The following is a 17565-nucleotide window of genomic DNA, read 5'->3' on the forward strand; positions in this document are numbered from 1 at the left end:
CAGGCTCACAGTGCCATCCCAAAACCGGGTTCACAACGTCAACCCGCAGCCCCTCGCCATTTCACTTCAATCTATTAGCCGCCGGCTGACTGGTCGATGGATTCGCTTCCCACATCAGAATCTTCGACAGCTCTCCACATGTCTGCCACCCACTGCTACCCGCTCCACAATTCACGTCCTCCATCGGCTGGATATTCCATTGACCCGGTTGATGTGACTGTCGGCTGAGATTCTGGACTCGATCATCGTCAGGGCAGGAGCATGGCCATGGCTCAACCCGGGAGATCGTCCAACTATAAAGGTCCGCCTCGACCGCCCTGACGATCTCCTGAATTTTTTGGTCCGCCACCCGCCGATCACATTTCTCATCCCATTCACGGTTCATTCCCCACCGTCAAGATGAAGGCTTCCACCACCCTCGCGGTCCTCGCCGCTGCTGGCGCTCAAGCCCACTACACCTTCCCTGGTACCAAGTACAACGGTGTTGCCCAGCCCCAATGGGACACCGTCCGCATCACTCAGAACCACTACTCCAACGGCCCGGTCACCGATGTCAACTCCCCCCTCATGACCTGCTACGAGCGTGACCCCGGCGTCGGTGCCCCCAACACCCTCGCCGTCACCGCCGGCTCCACCGTCACCTTCCAGGTCGGCTCCTCCGTCGGCCACCCCGGCCCTCTTCACTTCTACATGGCCAAGGTCCCCGCCGGCAAGACGGCCAAGACCTTTGACGGCAAGGGCGCTGTCTGGTTCAAGATCTACCAGGATGGTCCTTCCGGCCTCGGCACAGGTTCCATCAAGTGGCCCAGCGATGGTAAGTTATTCGATGCCAGCAACTCAGTTAAAGACAGGATACTAACCTGGTTGTTTTCACCCAACAGGCAAGACCGAGGTCTCGGTCCAGATCCCCAGTTGCATCGCCAACGGCGAGTACCTCCTCCGTGTTGAGCACATCGCTCTCCACTCGGCCGGCAGCGTCGGTGGTGCCCAGCTCTACCTCTCCTGCGCCCAGATCTCCGTCACGGGCGGCTCTGGCACCCTCAACACCGGTCAGCTGGTGTCCTTCCCCGGTGCTTACAAGGCTACCGACCCTGGCATTCTGTTCCAGCTTTATTGGCCTACACCTACCTCTTATACCAACCCTGGCCCTGCTCCCGTCCGCTGCTAAATGTGGGGTGGTGAGAGGTGGATTGGTGTGATGGGGGATAAGGGAGGGGTGTGAAGTTGAGGGGGGTTGCAGATATACCAGTTGGATATTCTTCGTCGTACATACTTTGCTTCTGAATTGAAGGACATATCATGATATCTTGACTACTTTTCGCCGCCTGTGCCATCATGTGATGTGAAACTAGCTATTCATGCAGCTCGACAACACCCACAATCTCAGGATTCGACTGATGACATGATAGATAGTAGGCCAAAGGTCTTTAATTTAGCGCTGGGCCGCGCAGCTACTTTAGCTCCGCCTGTTCGCTAATGGCCCTCTTGAGAGCTATTCCCAACGATGCAATATATCAGCAAAGCATTAGGTCACTTTGGTGGAGTGGTTAACACGCAGCCCTGCTAAGGCTGTTCCTTCGGGAGCGTAGGTTCGAATCCTGCAGGTGACGATTTTTCTCGTACATACAAATGTATACAAGTCTAATGCTGCATGGCTCCCATGAAGCCTTACACTCCCATATCTGGACGTACTTTTTTCTTTTGGTCTTCCTTTTTATGGAACTTCTAGGTTTGCAGCACTGTTAAAATTTCAGGGGGTTGGGTAGGATGGTGTTTACAGATATACAAGTTGATATGTTTTCTATGTGGTTCACTGCCACCTAATTACTGTGGCCCGCCTTCCAGCTGCTAACCGCTTGCTGTTACCCTGCCAACATATTGCTTCTCAGCATCTTTTCCAGGCCCATCGAAATGCGAGGCCGCTGCACTTCATATTAACTGCAAACATTGACTGAGAAGTGTGCTTGGTCGTCAAACCAAAGCGGATAACCAACGGTTGCACAGCAAGTCAAACCATCAGGTTCATGTTTGCATAGACGGCAACCATGACATGACGCACAAGTGGCTCCAGTGGGGATTTCTCTTTGTTCATTGTGTCGATCTCTCTCGATGAAAAGGAATGTCCAGACGGCTAATGCTCAGACCCTTTTCCTCCCTCCTGACTATGCCCTGTAAACCGAAATCCCCTCCGATTATCATCCCTCCCTCGTGTGTACCCAGTGTCATGCCTCCCCCCTACCTCTCGCTCCTTGATCACCATTGCCACCACGACCCGCCGCCATAACCTACACCCCCAGCGTCAGCAACAGAATACCCCCTCCCTTGTAACTTACAAGTCCCCCTCCCCTACATAGCCGAGCAATTATTCGGCACTAAAACCCCATCTTCCCTCTTCTTCCGGCCTCGTTCGTACTCATCCTCCTTAGGGGACTTCTTGGAAAAAATAATCGCGCGCCTGATGTCTTGATGACTCGGGGAAACTCGTCGGAATAAAAGAGACCGTGTTGGTACTGGGAGCTTTGTGGGTTCCCATGTTCTTCTTTTCGTTCCTGCTACCGTGTCACAACCCTGGTATATGGACAGGAATAACGATTGGTTGTGGAACCACGGGAGCAGGGGCCAAGCGGGGAAGCACCCAGGGGAGCCAATCACAGCACAGGAAGACTGATCAGTGCGATCAGTGCACTGATCAGACTGATCACGATTTGGGAAGGTCTATATATACGGAGGAACTGGCTGGCGTAGACAGTTCTGTAGTATGCAATACAAGTCACGATCGTTGGTATTCAGACTATTGTGATTGAGACAAACCATTGTTGTACACTGTTTAGCTGTACCGAACCAAGATTGTTCAGAAGTGCCTTCAACCAGTATCCCTTTCAGAGGTTCTGGATAGGGGTTCGTCACATACCGGCAAGCCGGTTATCGATGACGTTGGCTGCGTGCTCCTTGACGCACTGGGAGCAGTACGGCCCAAAGTCTTTGCTGCTCTCGGCTGTGCAGGCGCAGTGGCACTTGCACCTGATCTTGGTCTTTGTCTTGGTTGAGGTGGGCATCTTGATGGCAATGTTGCGGTTAAGGGATGAGGCTGGTTGACTCGGAAGTGATGCGACGTATGAGGTTTATTGGTATCTTGGTTGGGAGTGGTGATCGCGATAGAGTGGATGGAAAGTCTGGTTGAGGAATTGGTATTTATATAATTCTTGAGAGTGTCTTTTTGCGGGGATTGTCACGCCGGTGAATATCTGCGCGGATTCACTTATGCTCCTCTGTAGGCTTCGTGATATCGCGTGAATGATCATAAGTGAACCATTGCTCCGGGCCTATTGGACGGATGAAACTGTTCTGACTCGAGAACTCGCAATACAGCGTGGGAAATATTTGGTCCGACAGGTAAAACAATTATTAACGTACATTATAAGCGAGTGACCCATATAAGCGTGTGACCCACTTCCCACCACACCGTAACAAACTATCCTCAATTATACCGCAACAACACTAGGAAGCAACTACAATTATATTAGAAACGGCTGAATCAGATGATTCCCCAGCCTCCTGGCAAGTGCGCGCGTTATGGCCAGGCTTGTCGCACATGTCACGGCAGGCCGGACCACTGCACCATACCCACTGTGATTGCTATCAAAAGCTACAAGTGAGCCAAGCTTCCAGGCTTGGCTCGCTCCAGTGGTATATATATGGTGACGCCGCCACAGCCGTCACAGCACACACCACAGCACCGAACCTTCGTATGAGACCCCCCTGCACCACTACCATCCGGCTGCGTTTCTTGCACTCCCTCTCCACCCACGGCCTTGTTATCCAGTAGATCGTGTGCATCCTGCACAGTAAGTGATCCTCCGAGACGTACGCGTGTTTTTTTGGCTCTCCGGCGTTTGCTTAGTGCCTCGTTGGCCTTACGGAGCGAAGCGACCTCTGACTCGAGGAGAGCCACTCGATGCATTATAGCTGTTGTACCCTTGGCAAGCTGGTCCACAGAAGCTAATATCGAAGTTGGGGAACTATTTTGATGGTTGGAAATCCGAGTCTTAATGAGCGTTGACTGTCACGGGTAGCACAGGTTGACAGGTTAATGACAGTAGTATTCAGCTAAGCTACGGTTTGGGCTCTATTCCGTCTGATACGGACAGGCTCTATTGTCAAGACGTAGCTCAAAGAGCTACAAACAGGTCTCGCGGCAGCGAGATGCAAAATCTTTCCAGTCGCATTGGCCCGTGCTCTGCACGTGCCATGCTCCATCAGTGGGTCAACGACGGTCACGGAGCAACCGCCGTGACATTGACTGCGATTCGGCTTCTCGAGGGTTGTGTGGTGTCTGGAAGACCCAAGGTTGTGGGGTGCCGGGCCGGGGGGTCGGAGGTGTTGGCATACGAAGCTTCACATCCAGCTTGGAAAGCACCCTCTCTGGATCGTACGGCACAAGGCCCTCTGGTAGTCGTATCTATGTCTATAGCGCGTCTGGAGCTCTGGCTGGCGTTTGACGAAGTTGTGAGCCCAGAGCTTGCCAGCAGGAGGCGCACCGCGTTCGTTGAGCAAATAGTTGGCCATATCTTCCACACTACGCAGTCTTGGTGGAAAATATCGCGTACATAGCTCAATAATATATCAGACAATAGCTTCCTCTTCCGATTGAGTCAGCTTTTTCGAATTGGGTGTTGTATCGCGTCGTACAGGCCGGCTGGCGCGGTGTCTAAGCGTGCTGCGATCGACGTTATACATTTTAGCTGCAGCTGATACACTTAGGTTTTTATCATTTTGAAGAGTTTTAAGGGCTAAGATTATATGGGCTTCCTCTGAAGTAGATGGCATTTTAGATTGTTGAGAAAATTAGGTTTGAGTGTGAGGTTACGCGTCGCGTGAAAAAAGTGGTCGCTCGCTTATATTGGTCGCTCGCTTATAACGTACGTTATTGCTTTTACTTTTATTATTATGATAATAATATAAACGAATCAAAAAAATAGGTTCTAGAAATTATTTGTAACTAGTATTATTAGTCGGCCTAAATTTATCCTATAATATTTTTTATAAGGTCGCTATTACTACGTAGCGGTAGCCTTCTGCCAATAAACGGGACACATATACACACACTCGGCATTGTAGTTAAGGCTCTCAACATTATGTCCTCCATTACCAACCTCATCCTCTAAAAGCTACCGTTCTGACTCTGCGACAGATATAAACTCCTCAAAGTACCAGTCGTCTCATATCGCACCGTGTCTCCGACATCCTCTTCCGACTCATTTTCTTGCAGGGTGCTCTGATACTCATACGCCCGTGAGTTGGCACCGTCTCCGTCGATGTATCCTGTGCTTGACGGAGACTGGTCCAGCCGGGCATACATTTGATCATGATCGGCAACAGGTTGCGGAGAATGTTGTTCGACGTAGGCCCCAGGGGAGGAACATTCCCCTGCGCACTGCAAGCCATGAGGGGGCAGGTCATCGAACGGGTACACTTCACGGGCAAAAGACTTGTCAATCTCAGAAAGCATGGTGTTCCGAGTGTTGGAAAACCCGTTCCTTGTCCGGTTCTCTTGGACCGGGTACATCATGATTGAATCGGGGTCAAATCTTGAGTGCTGCACGTTGCGCTTGTTGAGTTGAGTGAGGATATTGCGGTCAGTCTTCTCACGTGTCCAACCGCTCTTGGCCATTTCGTCGTAGACAGCATCTTCATCCCACTCAATGTTGGCGGCTGGCGACTGGTGCCCATGGTCAAACCCGATTGCGTGAAGAAGCTCGTGCATGCAGATTCTTCAAATCTCGTCATCTGGTGTTGTCTCGTCGATGCGCAAGTTCATGGTGGGATTGTCGGGATTGTCGGGATTGTTATAGGCAGCGACGGGAGACTCGGTGTCAAGTTTTGAGTAGGAGCCCAACTGGGGATCCATGGCGATGGTGGTCCTGGCGGGGCCATGCTCAGAAGGCTGGAACTTGAAGCGAATATTGTCGTGCTTTTCGAGTTCTTGAGCATGCTGCTTCACCTTGGCTTGGAGTTGCGGGGTGCCATTGACAAAGGCTGTGGGGATTACCTCGCCGCGTTTCCCTTGAAGACGGGGTATGGTGACGGCGTAGACATGTTCGCGCTCAGGCTTTTCAGTTATGTTGTCATTTGGGGTGACGGGTGCGCTCATTGTGTCGCTTCTGTCTTCAGAGTGTTGTATCCTGCGGTTGCGACGTGGACGAGAGCTGAGGAGGATGGGAATGGTAAAATCTACTGCGATCTGGATGATGGGCGACGTCTGATCACGTCACTCATTGGGCATCAAGCAAACAGAAGCACAGAAAGGCACGACTGATGATAGGGAGGGGCAGTCTGGAAGATAAACGGCAACTGCATGTCTTTGCCTCGGGCGGGGTAAACATTCATGAACATCTATCCTTGAAAAGCGCGATGATGGATTAAATGGAGGAGGAAGGTTCTGACTATACTATGTTACCTGATCATTACTCGCCGAGTTCAACTTTCGACATGGGCGAACATCAGCTCCTGTTCTGAGCCAAGACCTTGTTTGCAAGAAAGGATGGTTGTTTCTCTTCCTACTTAATGCATGACGCCGCTACCCGACCAGCACCCCAAAGGCTACCTATCCTCGTCGTCATCGTCGTCATCATCCCCATCGCAGCACTGGCAATGACAACTCTTTCTCCCACAGCATTGGCAACCTTCCATGTCGTCCAGATCACAACACTGACAGTGGCACCCTTCGTCACCACAGCAGCCTCGACAGTCGCCATCCTCGTTATCCTCGTACTGGCCGCCTTCGGGCTCGTCGTCTGAGTCATCGTCTTGATATTGAGCCAGAATTCTTCTAGAGTCATGCTCAAGTCGGACTTCATACCACTTATTCTTCTGACACGAGTCGACGTTGTCTCCGAAGTTGCTGCTGAACTCACTGTCGCTGTCGTTGCCGTTGTCTTGGTGGTCGTACGTCTTGTCTTGGCCACCGTTCCAGTAGCTTGCAAGGTCATCTACGCCGATGTCCCAGACTGGGCTGTTGTAGTGGGGTTCCATGATGATAGAGGGAAGTGTTGAGAAGGGTGTGGTTACGGTAAAGGTCCTCGAGTACTAAGTAAAAAGTATGATGGGAATTGTCTTGACGGCCGCAGGGAGATATATGTGTTTGACGGTTGTATTTATAAACAGATGAATCTTTGACAACCTTCTTTCAGGACACTGGAACTCAAATCTGTTGGAGCAGAAGCTGCCAGACCATCCTGGGAAAGACTCAGAAGAATTTTGTAAGCGGAGCAAACACTTGTGAGGCCTTGGTCACATGCAACAAAGATATGACGCATGTTCATTCTTCATTTACTTGATGAGAAGGTTCTCCGAGGGCCTGTCACATTCACAATGTGACACACAGAAACAATGACTTTGTTTTCCACGAATAAGATAGGCAATGCTCAGGTAGTTACTGAAGTGATAGGGGTTAAAGTGCCGCTAAAGGCAGGCTTTCCAGTGGTATTTCTTTCAGCCGCTGCAGGCTTTGCCGCGTCGGGATCTGGCGTCTTGCTTGTCACAACATTCCCTGAATAAACCTGCACATCCAAGTCCGTAGCCTCAACAATAACCTTCTTATCATCAAACCCCTTTGTCTTAGTCGGTATATCCACCCGCAACCGTCCCTAACTTGTCATTTTCTCTTTGGGAGCACCAGGCAGGAAGGGCTGTCATCGTTGCCTTGAAGCCGCGTGGTAGCAATTAACCAGCACACCATCTTCATTCTACCTACCTCCCTAGTGCATCAGTGCTGTGCCGACTGTGCTGCTGTGGCTAGCTACCTAGATGTGAGCCAACGATTCGGTTGGGTGACCATTCGAATAGCAGCTCTCTGGCTGTACACTTCCCTTGAATCCTGGAATCTACTAATTTTCTTATCTGAGGTAGGTAAGAAGACTGACGAATCATGTTTACGAGACCTCGTGAAAATAATGATAACAGAGCAAAGGGGTATGATAGCCAATTCGGTAAAATGTTAAACACAGATAGCTCACATAACCGGTGATGGGATATCACTGACGAGAGGGGATGCACAACTGTTTTAATTTCTATTGCAAAGTCTAGTCCACCGAGTCATAACAGGTTGAAGTGCTCGCTCGGCCATGCTCAGTGTCTTGGGCACTCTCAGCCCGCAGTACCCCATGACAAGGCCCCTGAAGGCTGCATCAGGCCTTGACCGATTGTTGACATCGGCAAACCCTGCGCTGACGAAAGTTATACGGTTGGCTGAGCGTGTCTCCGCAATGGCAAGCCACTTCCAATACGCGAGGTAGTGCTACTTGCTGTGGTGGTGGTGTTGGTTGGCGAGGTGGTGGGAATGGGTACTGTTGAGCGGCGAAAGATTTGTCCAATTGGGAAAGAACAGTAGGCTTGTGGTACGTCTGCCAATTCAGCGTCCACCTCGCAGGAATACCGTACATCATGATGTTGTTGGGATCAAAAGCTGTACATTCAATATCAGGGCCTTGAAAGGTGTGGAAGTAGTTGTCTTCCAGAAAGCGGGACGTTCTGTGTCGGAGTTCCATTGCGACAGCCGTCTTGTTCCATTGAATGATTGATTTAGGAGACTGATGTTCATGGTTGAAAGCAAGGAGATGTCCAAACTCATGGAGCACTGTGCCGCGCGTCAATGCTCTGTACTGAACATCCAGATACATGTTGCATGCATGAGAAGACGTCAGAGCATCGGTTCCGAAGCCAGACCACGAGGACCCTATGCCATGGCGAGCGTGGATGGGGTGAAATGAAATACGAACATCAGAGTTCCATTCCGGGTGAACGAATTCAAATCGCAAATTGCCGCAACGTTCCCATTCTCGGGCGGCCTCTTCGACATGGCATGGGTGTCACTGAGACCATCCAAGAAGCACATTTTAATAGCACGGCCCAGAGGCCACTTATTGCGTGTGTCCACAACAGCCATGCCCACTTGAAGTACGACAGGGGCCTCCTCACTCCGTTTCTTTGCCGAACATTGGGGCGTCTCACTGTTGGGAGCGATGTCTTGACCGTCGCTGGCATTGTCGCCATTGGTGTTCAACACTGACAGGTCTTCCACAATTTGCTCGGCTTCGATGATTCCTCCGTTGTCGTTCTTCCAGTGTGAAATGTCATCGCCCTTTTAAATCCGTACATGAAGTGCTCCACTGATACCGCGCCATTGCATTCAAAGCCCAGGCAACTGTTCATGGTCGTGAAACCTGAACGGTGAACGTTGTCGAGATGTTCCATCTGAGCTGAGATGAAATGTGAAAGTAGATATACTCATTATATAGCCTCAGCGAGGATGTATCAAAACTCCCCGAAGCTCTCACGATCCTGTTCGTTGGCTCATGATACCACGACTCGTATCTGCCATGTTCTACCACGAGGAGGACAAACTCAGAACCGAACAGATATCGACAGAGTAACATGTTGATGGCGATGCTCTATGGCAAAGGCGAAATGTCTTTGATCAAACTGGCGTAAATTCATCGATGGTTCCAGGTTTTTTCGACGTTCAGCACGAACTTCGACCACAAAGATTAGGTAGGTACGTTGGAAATACTGATTATATCTCACAAAAGTCTGAGGAGACGTACGATTAGGAGATAACCCTGAACATTCTGGCTTGGATCGGACTCACAAATCTGTGACAAAACCTGCGTAGTCACTCCGCCTCGCGATAAGGGATACCGTCCGATCTTTGGGCACCACTCCGTCATCTGCCAACCGTGTAGCTCTTTCCATGGAGGTAAGCATTACTCTCAGCGCCGGACCCTTTCGATGTTCGGGGGCGGTGTTGACATGCTCCAACAGACACTCTATAAAGTCACAAACATCATCCCACCAACCATCCAGCACTGTCTCCAACTCTGAGACTCCGTCAACGATGCAGAAGACTGGTTGAGACGGATCAAGCTGCTTTATGACTTCGCTAAAGAGATCGCAAAGCGCTGGGAGATTATACTCATCTATCGTGTCGGCCATGTGGCCGTTGAGGTTTAGATGTAATGCGTGCTGACACAATTGACGAACCAGGTTCCGGACTAAGCCAAAAGTTCCGCGTAAAGGGTCTAGGAAGGAGGTATTTTGGCCGCAAAAGTGATACAGAACGATAGCCGATGGGTTCTCACGTAGCGCCGTGACAACGTGAGCACAAACAGTCGTCATGGGTGAGACTTTGTCGACTACGGCATCAGTGCAGTGTCCATCGACAAGAATCATGTCCGAGAACCAACGCGGTGCTTGAATCCATCTGAGAAAGCGATCGGTAGACAGGAGATACATGCCACGGCTGATGGCGTCAGGTCGAAGCCGGCTGCTTTGCTGGGTGACGTCGTCAAGCACATCCTCTGATAGGCCATCTGACACCCCGAACCTGGCTAGCAGTAGATCGCTGGAACTTGCTGGTGGTACTGTCTTAGTTGGGGTTAATGGAAACATTGATGGCAGTGCCCTGTTCGGTGACGCTGTGGGCGAGGGTGACGGTGATGTTGGCAACGGCACCGGCTTTTGTGGGGCAGAGTATGACGACAATATAGGCCCCGGAGATATCGACATAGGGCTTATTGAGCTATGGTGCCAAGGGAAAGAAGCCGATGGAGTCTGTGGAGATGCCTCGAGAATGTAGAGTACAGGAGGTTGGCTCTCCGAAAGTGAAGGCCTCCATTTATCGAGGGTATCCTGGATGGCGGTTCGTACGACGCTCTCGAGGTCTGGTTGTATATCCCGCTCTTGTATGCGGACTTGACCTATGGCCGACATGATAGTGTCCCCAAAATGGTCCATTTTGCGGTCGATGTTGGCCACAGTTCGCTCCAGCGCTGCCTGCGAGCATTGTGATACACGCGCAGCGGCTCGTGCCACCTCCTGCAGAGCGAGGTGGACGACCTCGGTCTCCTTTGCTGGAAGCTGACTCCAGAGAGACTTCATCCTATTTTTCTGGGGATGGCTGCGGAGTAAGACACGTATGAGCGTATCGACCTGGAAAAGCAGGATGCAGTACAGCTCCCTCACAGCGAGCAGGACGTCTGGGGCATCCGGAAAACAACTCAATGCGTTGAGGGCTTGGGCAAAAGTGTCGGGAATATCCTCCAACGCGTCGAGAATGGTCTCTTGGAGCTGCAGACGCACCGTCGCCATGCTGAAGATGGTTGCCAGACCGCAGCGAAGGATGCTCAAACCATTCTGGTCCGGAATTACGCCGGTGAGCGACTCGAGCATACTGATCTCGACCTTGGACTTTCTCAGGTAGCCTCGAACGCGGGAGTTGCTCGCCTTTTCCTTGTCCGCATTCTTGGCTTTCTCAATGGCATCTACGGCATCTTGCCAACAGCTGGTTCTGGGACGCTGGCGGAGAGCCTCGTCAAAATCTTCAACGCTGGCCAGCAGGTTGCCTAGATTCCTGAAAAGCGTGTTTGTGTTAGCTAGTGGACAGACAGTCTGTGATCATTGTGAACCTGTCTGCTTACAACACGAGCGACGTGTCCGGGATGACGGTTGGTCCTGGTTGAGGCGGTGAAGCGGTGATCTGGTGAAGGACTGTGGTGGCGGTGGTGGTCATCGTAACAGATGGAGAAGTTGCCATGTTGTCATGGTGGAAACAGAGACCAGAGAAATTGGGGAAGGCATGGGATTTAAGAGCCCGAGTGTCTGGTGCCCGCCGGCCAATGAGCTTCCCGTCATCACAAGGCTTTGGAACCGCTGACATGAAAGCGCCAACCCGAACCAACAGCACAACCATTTCACCGTTTCAAGTCCAAAGAAGGTGGTACACAATTCGATTCGAGATGAAATAACAACATGCAGGGGCTTTGTGCGAGCTTTGGACGTTAGGGCCGCGACGAGGTTGCTGGGACAGCTCTGCGGAACCTAAAAAGGCATCGACACGCACCCATCCATCGAATCCTCAGACAATTTCTTTCCCCCCATAGCCCAACAGCACCATGGACAACGACGCACCGTCATCACGGACAGCATCTACAGATGGTTTGCAAGGCGGAAGTCCCCCAGCTAAACCCCCTATCAAAGAACCCGTCAATGGCCCACCTGCTTCTCTCGGCCCATCGAAGGGACACGGTCAACTGCGCAACCAATCTCCACCATCTCCTTCACAACCTGAAACATCGAGTTCTTCCTCCACGCCAGAGTCATCAAACAAAGATGCCGATGCGCCCTCGTCTCCCAGCACGGCTACGTTGAAGGAGGAGTTCAAAGTCGCCCCGCAAGCCCCAGTCATTGCCCAGGCCCGCAGTTGCAATTTTGAGCAGTTCGTCAATCGCTTCTCTCTTGCTGAAGCAGGATACGCCATTGAATTTCTTGAGGCGGGAACGGAGCTGGGCAAGGAGGTCTCCAAGGAGGTCATGCGCCGTCACCGGATCAAAGTCGAGGGCTACCAAGACAAACTGTCGGATGAGTACAAGAGTCGCCGCCTCAACGGTGAACTGGTTCACGGCACGTGGATACACGCCGTCAGGATTCAGTCCAAAGCAGTCCTGAAAGTCCTATCCGAAGTTGGTGGCTATGCTTGGGGCCAAGAACCCTACACCTTCATGCGCCCTTTCGCCCATCTCATCCACTGCCACCCCAAGATCAAGGCCAAGTTCAAAGAAATTAGGGCCACCCCACCCAAGAGCGACGAGGACAAGCAAGAAAGAGAGCAGCTTCAATGCTATGTCTTCCTTGTTGAAGAGCGCCTCCTCCCGCCAGTACACCAGTTTGACGACGTCCAAAGCCCACAAACGAGAAGAGTCCGGTATGACGACCTCTGGTATCTCTTCAAAGCGGGCGACCTGGTGTATGTTCCCTTGAGCACGCTTCGCAAACAGTGGTCCGGCGGAGACGCAGAGATTCCGAAAAACGCAGTTCATCAAAGAGTGTGGCGGCTCTAAATCTTGGGGCCGCACGCAGGCGATCTGCAGCTCGCCATGTATGGAAGCTCAGAAACAGGTGCGAAAGCCGCGGCGTGGCTGTACTTCATAGACTACGACGGAGTGTCTTATAAGCCGGTTTCGTTCCGTTTCACTATTGAGGGCTACGACGGCTTGAAGGAAGTTCGAAAGCTGGAGGTTTACCCACTTCGGTTTGAGCCTGACAACCAAGCTATCGTGCAAGAACAGCGCGAGCTAGGTCTCCGATTCACCGAATGCATCCAGCAGCGCCACGTCTCATATAAGGCTTGGTCTCTCCTCACAAGTCCACTTGGCCGATACTACTACTTCAGGGGTCGCCCCGTCACCAGCGCCGATTTTATTGATGGCGACGTCATCATTGACTGCCAGGAGGCCTTCAACGCCTGTCCACATTGGAAATACATCTACGGCCTTGATGCGGCACACTTGGAGAGCTACATAGAGACCGATAGTGATGTCAATCGTATTCTCCTGTGGTCAAGTCCATCGCGTACACGGCTGCAATTCAGTTGGCCTAATATTGTGGTTCTTGGAGATGACATTGAATTCCTCGAGGGCGTACCTTTCAGACAGAAACAGGCATACGGCATTGCGGGCCTGCCGAAGCCGCTAGACGAGGACCTCGCCATACTGCCCCAACGCCTTTTCGGGTACGCACTCAGGGAGCGCAAATTCGTCTTTTTGGCATGTCAATGATGTCCGTATTGAGCGCAGCACACTCGACACCGACCCGTCCGATTCTTGCAGATAGACGCCGCCAATAAGCCCACCATCCGCTGTTTGGTGAGTGATCACTTCAATACCAAAAAAGTTAGGAAATCTGGAGAGATTGCCAGCCAAGATCCACTTCCAGGAAAGGGTCGCAGCCTTGTCTTTCTCCTCCAGGGGCCACCGGGTGTGGGCAAAACGGCCACCGTCGAGTGTCACACGGGCCCACGACTCAGTGCCCCTAGACAGTACACACTCCAACCAACAATAGCCCAACGATATGCCCAGGATCAGAATATCTGGGGCCGGCAACCAACTGAGCCCACCGGGGCTCAGCGGAGGCATCACGGCGACCACCACGAAGGCAGAACCAGGGTGCCGATACGGGTTGGTTGGGCAGGAGGGACTGAGGACCCATACGAGCTGCAAGAAGACTGCAGGACAGGAATCATATGTACCTATTACTGGGTGGAATCAGTGGCCAGGACGCCGAAGGAGGTGCCCGGCCAAGGCAGACAGATAAGACAGGTTCGAGGACCAGGGAGCTCAGAACGGTCCTGGGGATCCGGAGGACTATAAGTAGGCCTTGCCTTTCCTACCCAAATGGCAAGGGGCAAGGACCTTGAGGCCATAACAGATTATTATACTGAGTTGAACTACCTGTTCCAAGCCGAGATACTCCCCTTGTCACATCGAGGCTGTCGCCCAGGCGTATGGTAAACCGCTGTTCTCCATCACCTCCGGGGATCTAGGGTCAACACCCGCCCAAGTGGAGAGCAACCTGACTGAGATATTCCATCTCGCAAACGTCTGGGACTGCGTTCTTTTGCTTGATGAGGCCGATGTCTTTTTGGAGGAGCGCGAGAAGAGCAATCTGGAGAGAAATGCTGTCGTGTCGCTCTTTCTCAGAGTCATGGAATATTACAGCGGTATTCTGTTCTTGACTACCAACCGACCAGGACAGCTGGACGAAGCTGTCAAATCGCGGGTGCACAGCACATTGCTTTATCACAGCCTTGATCTACGCCAGACACGGGAGATTTTCCGCCTCAACATTGACCGGCTTGACCTCATTGAGAGACAGCGCCAAGCCAACCCCGAACGGCCTGCCCGGCGCTTGCAATGCGACAAGGCTGGAATTCTGGCCTTTGCGGAGCAGCACTGGCACAAGCATGAGAAGGATGAGCTCGGCCGGTGGAACGGACGTCAGATCCGTAACGCATTCATCATGGCTGCCGCGCTGGCACGATGTGACGATGACTACGACGACCACAACCACGATGACGAGAATATTATTACGGCGCTGGTGACGCAACGCCACTTTGAGTTTGTTGCCCATAGCGTCACCAACTTTGACAACTATATGGCCAGGGCTCGTGGTGGACTTGACTCGGAGCGCGCCCGTAGGAGGATTGATAGGCCGGACCACTTTGACAAGCGCGACGGTAATGGTCATCCACTCTGCCAATCCGAAGGTATGCTAACGTGTCTGGAAACAGATGAATCGCCACGGCGGACACCACGGCGCGGGGCAGCGCTGCCAAACCCATCGCTGTCATCGTCCTACTATCCTACGGCAGCTGCACCATCGCAACCGCCACAGCAAGCACCCACCCCGGTGTACCAGCCCCAGATGCTGAATACTAACTATAGCTATGCACGACCCGCATACAACCTCCCCTTTATGGCATGGCCTCCACCGCTTCATCACGCCACTGTGCCGCCTCAAGCTTCCCTTCCCCAGACGCCACTACCAGCTCAGACATTCACGGCAGGCGCGCCATCGAGTGGGACTACTTCTGACGCTGGGGTTGCGGTGGAGGGAACAGCTTGGGAGACGCAGCAGCCTCAGGTTGTTGCTGCATGAATAAGACGTAGGAGAAAGGTTTGGAAGAGCTTTTGGTGTAGGTTTATGTTGGAAATATGTCGTTCATTTCTACCTATATAGTCACACCCGACAAAATTTTTGGCTCAGTCCGTATTGGTCTCACAAGGTGAGCAGAAGGTGAGCGCAGTGAGCATCACCCTGAGCTGAAGTGGGTCCAAGGACCGTTCGGCTATACTTGCCGCAACCAAAACTGATCATGACTTCCGTTTTCTCCTTGCGCGTGCCAGTAGCCCGTTATCAAACCCACTAGAACCACCATTTGTATTAAAATTGCAACTTTAGACATAGACGAACTTGTTAATTTTTTTTTAAAACAGAAGAAGACACTTATGAATTGCCATATTACTACAATTCAGAAATCACGTAGTTATAGACGGCGAGAATGACTACCTGTCCGTTGCCCGAGTTTCCATTTTGCCGTCCCATGTACTAGGGAACAGTAAGGGTACCTGGTAGATTAATTCAACAGGCATATACTAGCGTTAAGGGATGAGGGGTGTCAAACTTCAATGGCCATAGATCCATAGCATTATGCAAACGGAGCAGCGGTAAGGCGCACCGCCCTCGGCCTACTTCCTTCAGGACCGCTGGCGAGCATATTGAGCTAAAAATATAAGTAGGGGGAAAGGAGGGAGGGCTGAGAGACCCACTCAGAAGGCAGCACTTACCTTCACATCACCAAGGATTCTATTCCTCTCGGTATTGCCGATAACCCTACAACTTCAGACTCTTCATGGAAGGAAAATGGAGCTATCGGGGGTTTAGTCGTATGATTCCTGCCGATGTGGGAACTGATTACTTCTTGGCTCAGAGGCCGCGAACTTTGAATATGTCAGCTGGTACAGAGCAGGCAGCACGTCGGTGAACGCGAGAGTGGCGGAGTCAGGAACGGTCAGGGGCAAGTCGGATGGGGAGAGGAGAAGCGGCAGCAGATAGCGTAAAGGTATGGCTAGAACACGAAGTGGCTGGCTAATGCGCAGGGATACGTGGGCTCCTGCTTGAAGGAACGCCGACTAGCGTCCGTAAAATGAAGGCGTCGGGCGGTCTTCACTCAGAGGCAATCTTAGATGGGGACTATTTGCAAGTTAGACGTAAAGGAGATAACCCTCATACACGTTGCTATTCGCCAGGAGGGTCGTTGCCACCCTTACATATTTCATTTTTCTCGATATCTGGGCTCTAGAGAAGGGCTTGTTGCTGTAGACTCGGTTCTACTGTAAACACCAGCGTCGGCAAAGCTTTGAAACCTCAGGCGCTCTGCTTATATACTGTATAGATCCCAAGATCCGGAATCAATAAAATACAGCACGTATTTGTGGATTTTACAGTATTCTTCTGTGTGGTTTCCAGCACTTGCACCACCAGCAGCACTTGCGGTTGGAAACCGCAGCTCTCACCACAGCGTTCTCACCAACTGGAATCAATCGAATACAAGGGACTCAACAGGGCTTATCAGCGATACAAGCCACTGTGGGCCACTGAACCGATGGAAGTTGTGGGGAGCGATAAGGAGGTCTTCAATGCCTATAAAGGGCTTCCCTCGCGGTGTGTTTGGAATTGACTTTTCATTCCTTCCTTAAGTTCAAGTTCAAGCCAAACAGTTAGAGTTCAATATACTGGTTCACCACACTCTCTTCCTGGGCGTAGATCCCTGTAGTTCAGTGTCTATGATTTTATTGACAGGGCATAGTTCCCTATACTTGCCTTCCTTAGGTGTCACCTCATACCGTAGCTACCTTGCAGTTTAGGGACCCTAGAGTCTTCACGGTAATTGCTTCCACCTACCCGAGAGGGCCTAATCAACTGGCCTGCCGGCGTGTGTTCCCGTAAACATGCGGTCTCTCGGAACTGCAGCGTATTGGGCGCGAACAAAGTCTAGAAATTCTAAAGAGGCAATGCGGGACACTGAAGGGCCTGTGTTTTCCCAGACCCACACCGGTTTTGCTCTTGGGGCTGGATTCTCTTACTTTTTCTTTTTAACCAACAACCAACTACGTAGCCCAGCCGCCGAACCACTCAGCCCTGCCGAACGAGCCAGCTAAGTGGCCGAACAGG

The 17565-nt window shown here is 51.7% G+C and overlaps 6 protein-coding genes and 1 non-coding gene across 7 annotated transcripts; 4 read left to right on the plus strand and 3 right to left on the minus strand.

Annotated features, from left to right (window-relative positions):
• Positions 1-399: 399 nt before the first annotated feature.
• On the plus strand, positions 400-1308 carry QC762_510760 (uncharacterized protein; the record flags this gene model as incomplete). The annotated part of the gene is made up of 2 exons (XM_062891480.1): positions 400-814; positions 882-1308. 2 exons carry the CDS (start codon positions 400-402, stop codon positions 1166-1168), a joined length of 702 nt encoding a protein of 233 aa, XP_062742893.1. The 3' UTR covers positions 1169-1308.
• Positions 1309-1529: 221 nt separating this feature from the next.
• Positions 1530-1610, plus strand: QC762_0088540. Its single transcript has one exon. It is a non-coding gene; the product is annotated as a tRNA-Ser (tRNA).
• Positions 1611-6557: 4947 nt separating this feature from the next.
• QC762_510775 (uncharacterized protein) lies at positions 6558-7129 on the minus strand (the record flags this gene model as incomplete). Its single annotated transcript, XM_062891481.1, has 2 exons — positions 6915-7129; positions 6558-6829 (listed from the first exon to the last, which is right to left on the minus strand). The coding sequence occupies exons 1-2, from the start codon at positions 7030-7032 to the stop codon at positions 6558-6560; spliced, it is 390 nt and encodes a 129-aa protein (XP_062742894.1). The 5' UTR covers positions 7033-7129.
• Positions 7130-8186: 1057 nt separating this feature from the next.
• QC762_510780 (uncharacterized protein) lies at positions 8187-8678 on the minus strand (the record flags this gene model as incomplete). Its single annotated transcript, XM_062891482.1, has 1 exon — positions 8187-8678. One exon carries the CDS (start codon positions 8676-8678, stop codon positions 8187-8189), a length of 492 nt encoding a protein of 163 aa, XP_062742895.1.
• Positions 8679-9131: 453 nt separating this feature from the next.
• QC762_510870 (uncharacterized protein) lies at positions 9132-12058 on the minus strand. Its single transcript, XM_062891484.1, has 2 exons — positions 11475-12058; positions 9132-11407 (listed from the first exon to the last, which is right to left on the minus strand). The coding sequence occupies exons 1-2, from the start codon at positions 11744-11746 to the stop codon at positions 9643-9645; spliced, it is 2037 nt and encodes a 678-aa protein (XP_062742896.1). The 5' UTR covers positions 11747-12058; the 3' UTR covers positions 9132-9642.
• QC762_0088580 (uncharacterized protein) lies at positions 11949-12893 on the plus strand (the record flags this gene model as incomplete). The annotated part of the gene is made up of 1 exon (XM_062884028.1): positions 11949-12893. The coding sequence occupies one exon, from the start codon at positions 11949-11951 to the stop codon at positions 12891-12893; it is 945 nt and encodes a 314-aa protein (XP_062742897.1).
• A 36-nt stretch (positions 12894-12929) lies between these two features.
• On the plus strand, positions 12930-15489 carry QC762_0088590 (uncharacterized protein; the record flags this gene model as incomplete). Its single annotated transcript, XM_062884029.1, has 3 exons — positions 12930-13564; positions 14298-15067; positions 15122-15489. The coding sequence occupies 3 exons, from the start codon at positions 12930-12932 to the stop codon at positions 15487-15489; spliced, it is 1773 nt and encodes a 590-aa protein (XP_062742898.1).
• Positions 15490-17565: the final 2076 nt, after the last annotated feature.

Source organism: Podospora pseudocomata, chromosome 5 (genome assembly GCF_035222375.1).
Source record: "Podospora pseudocomata strain CBS 415.72m chromosome 5, whole genome shotgun sequence".
NCBI lineage: Eukaryota > Fungi > Ascomycota > Sordariomycetes > Sordariales > Podosporaceae > Podospora > Podospora pseudocomata.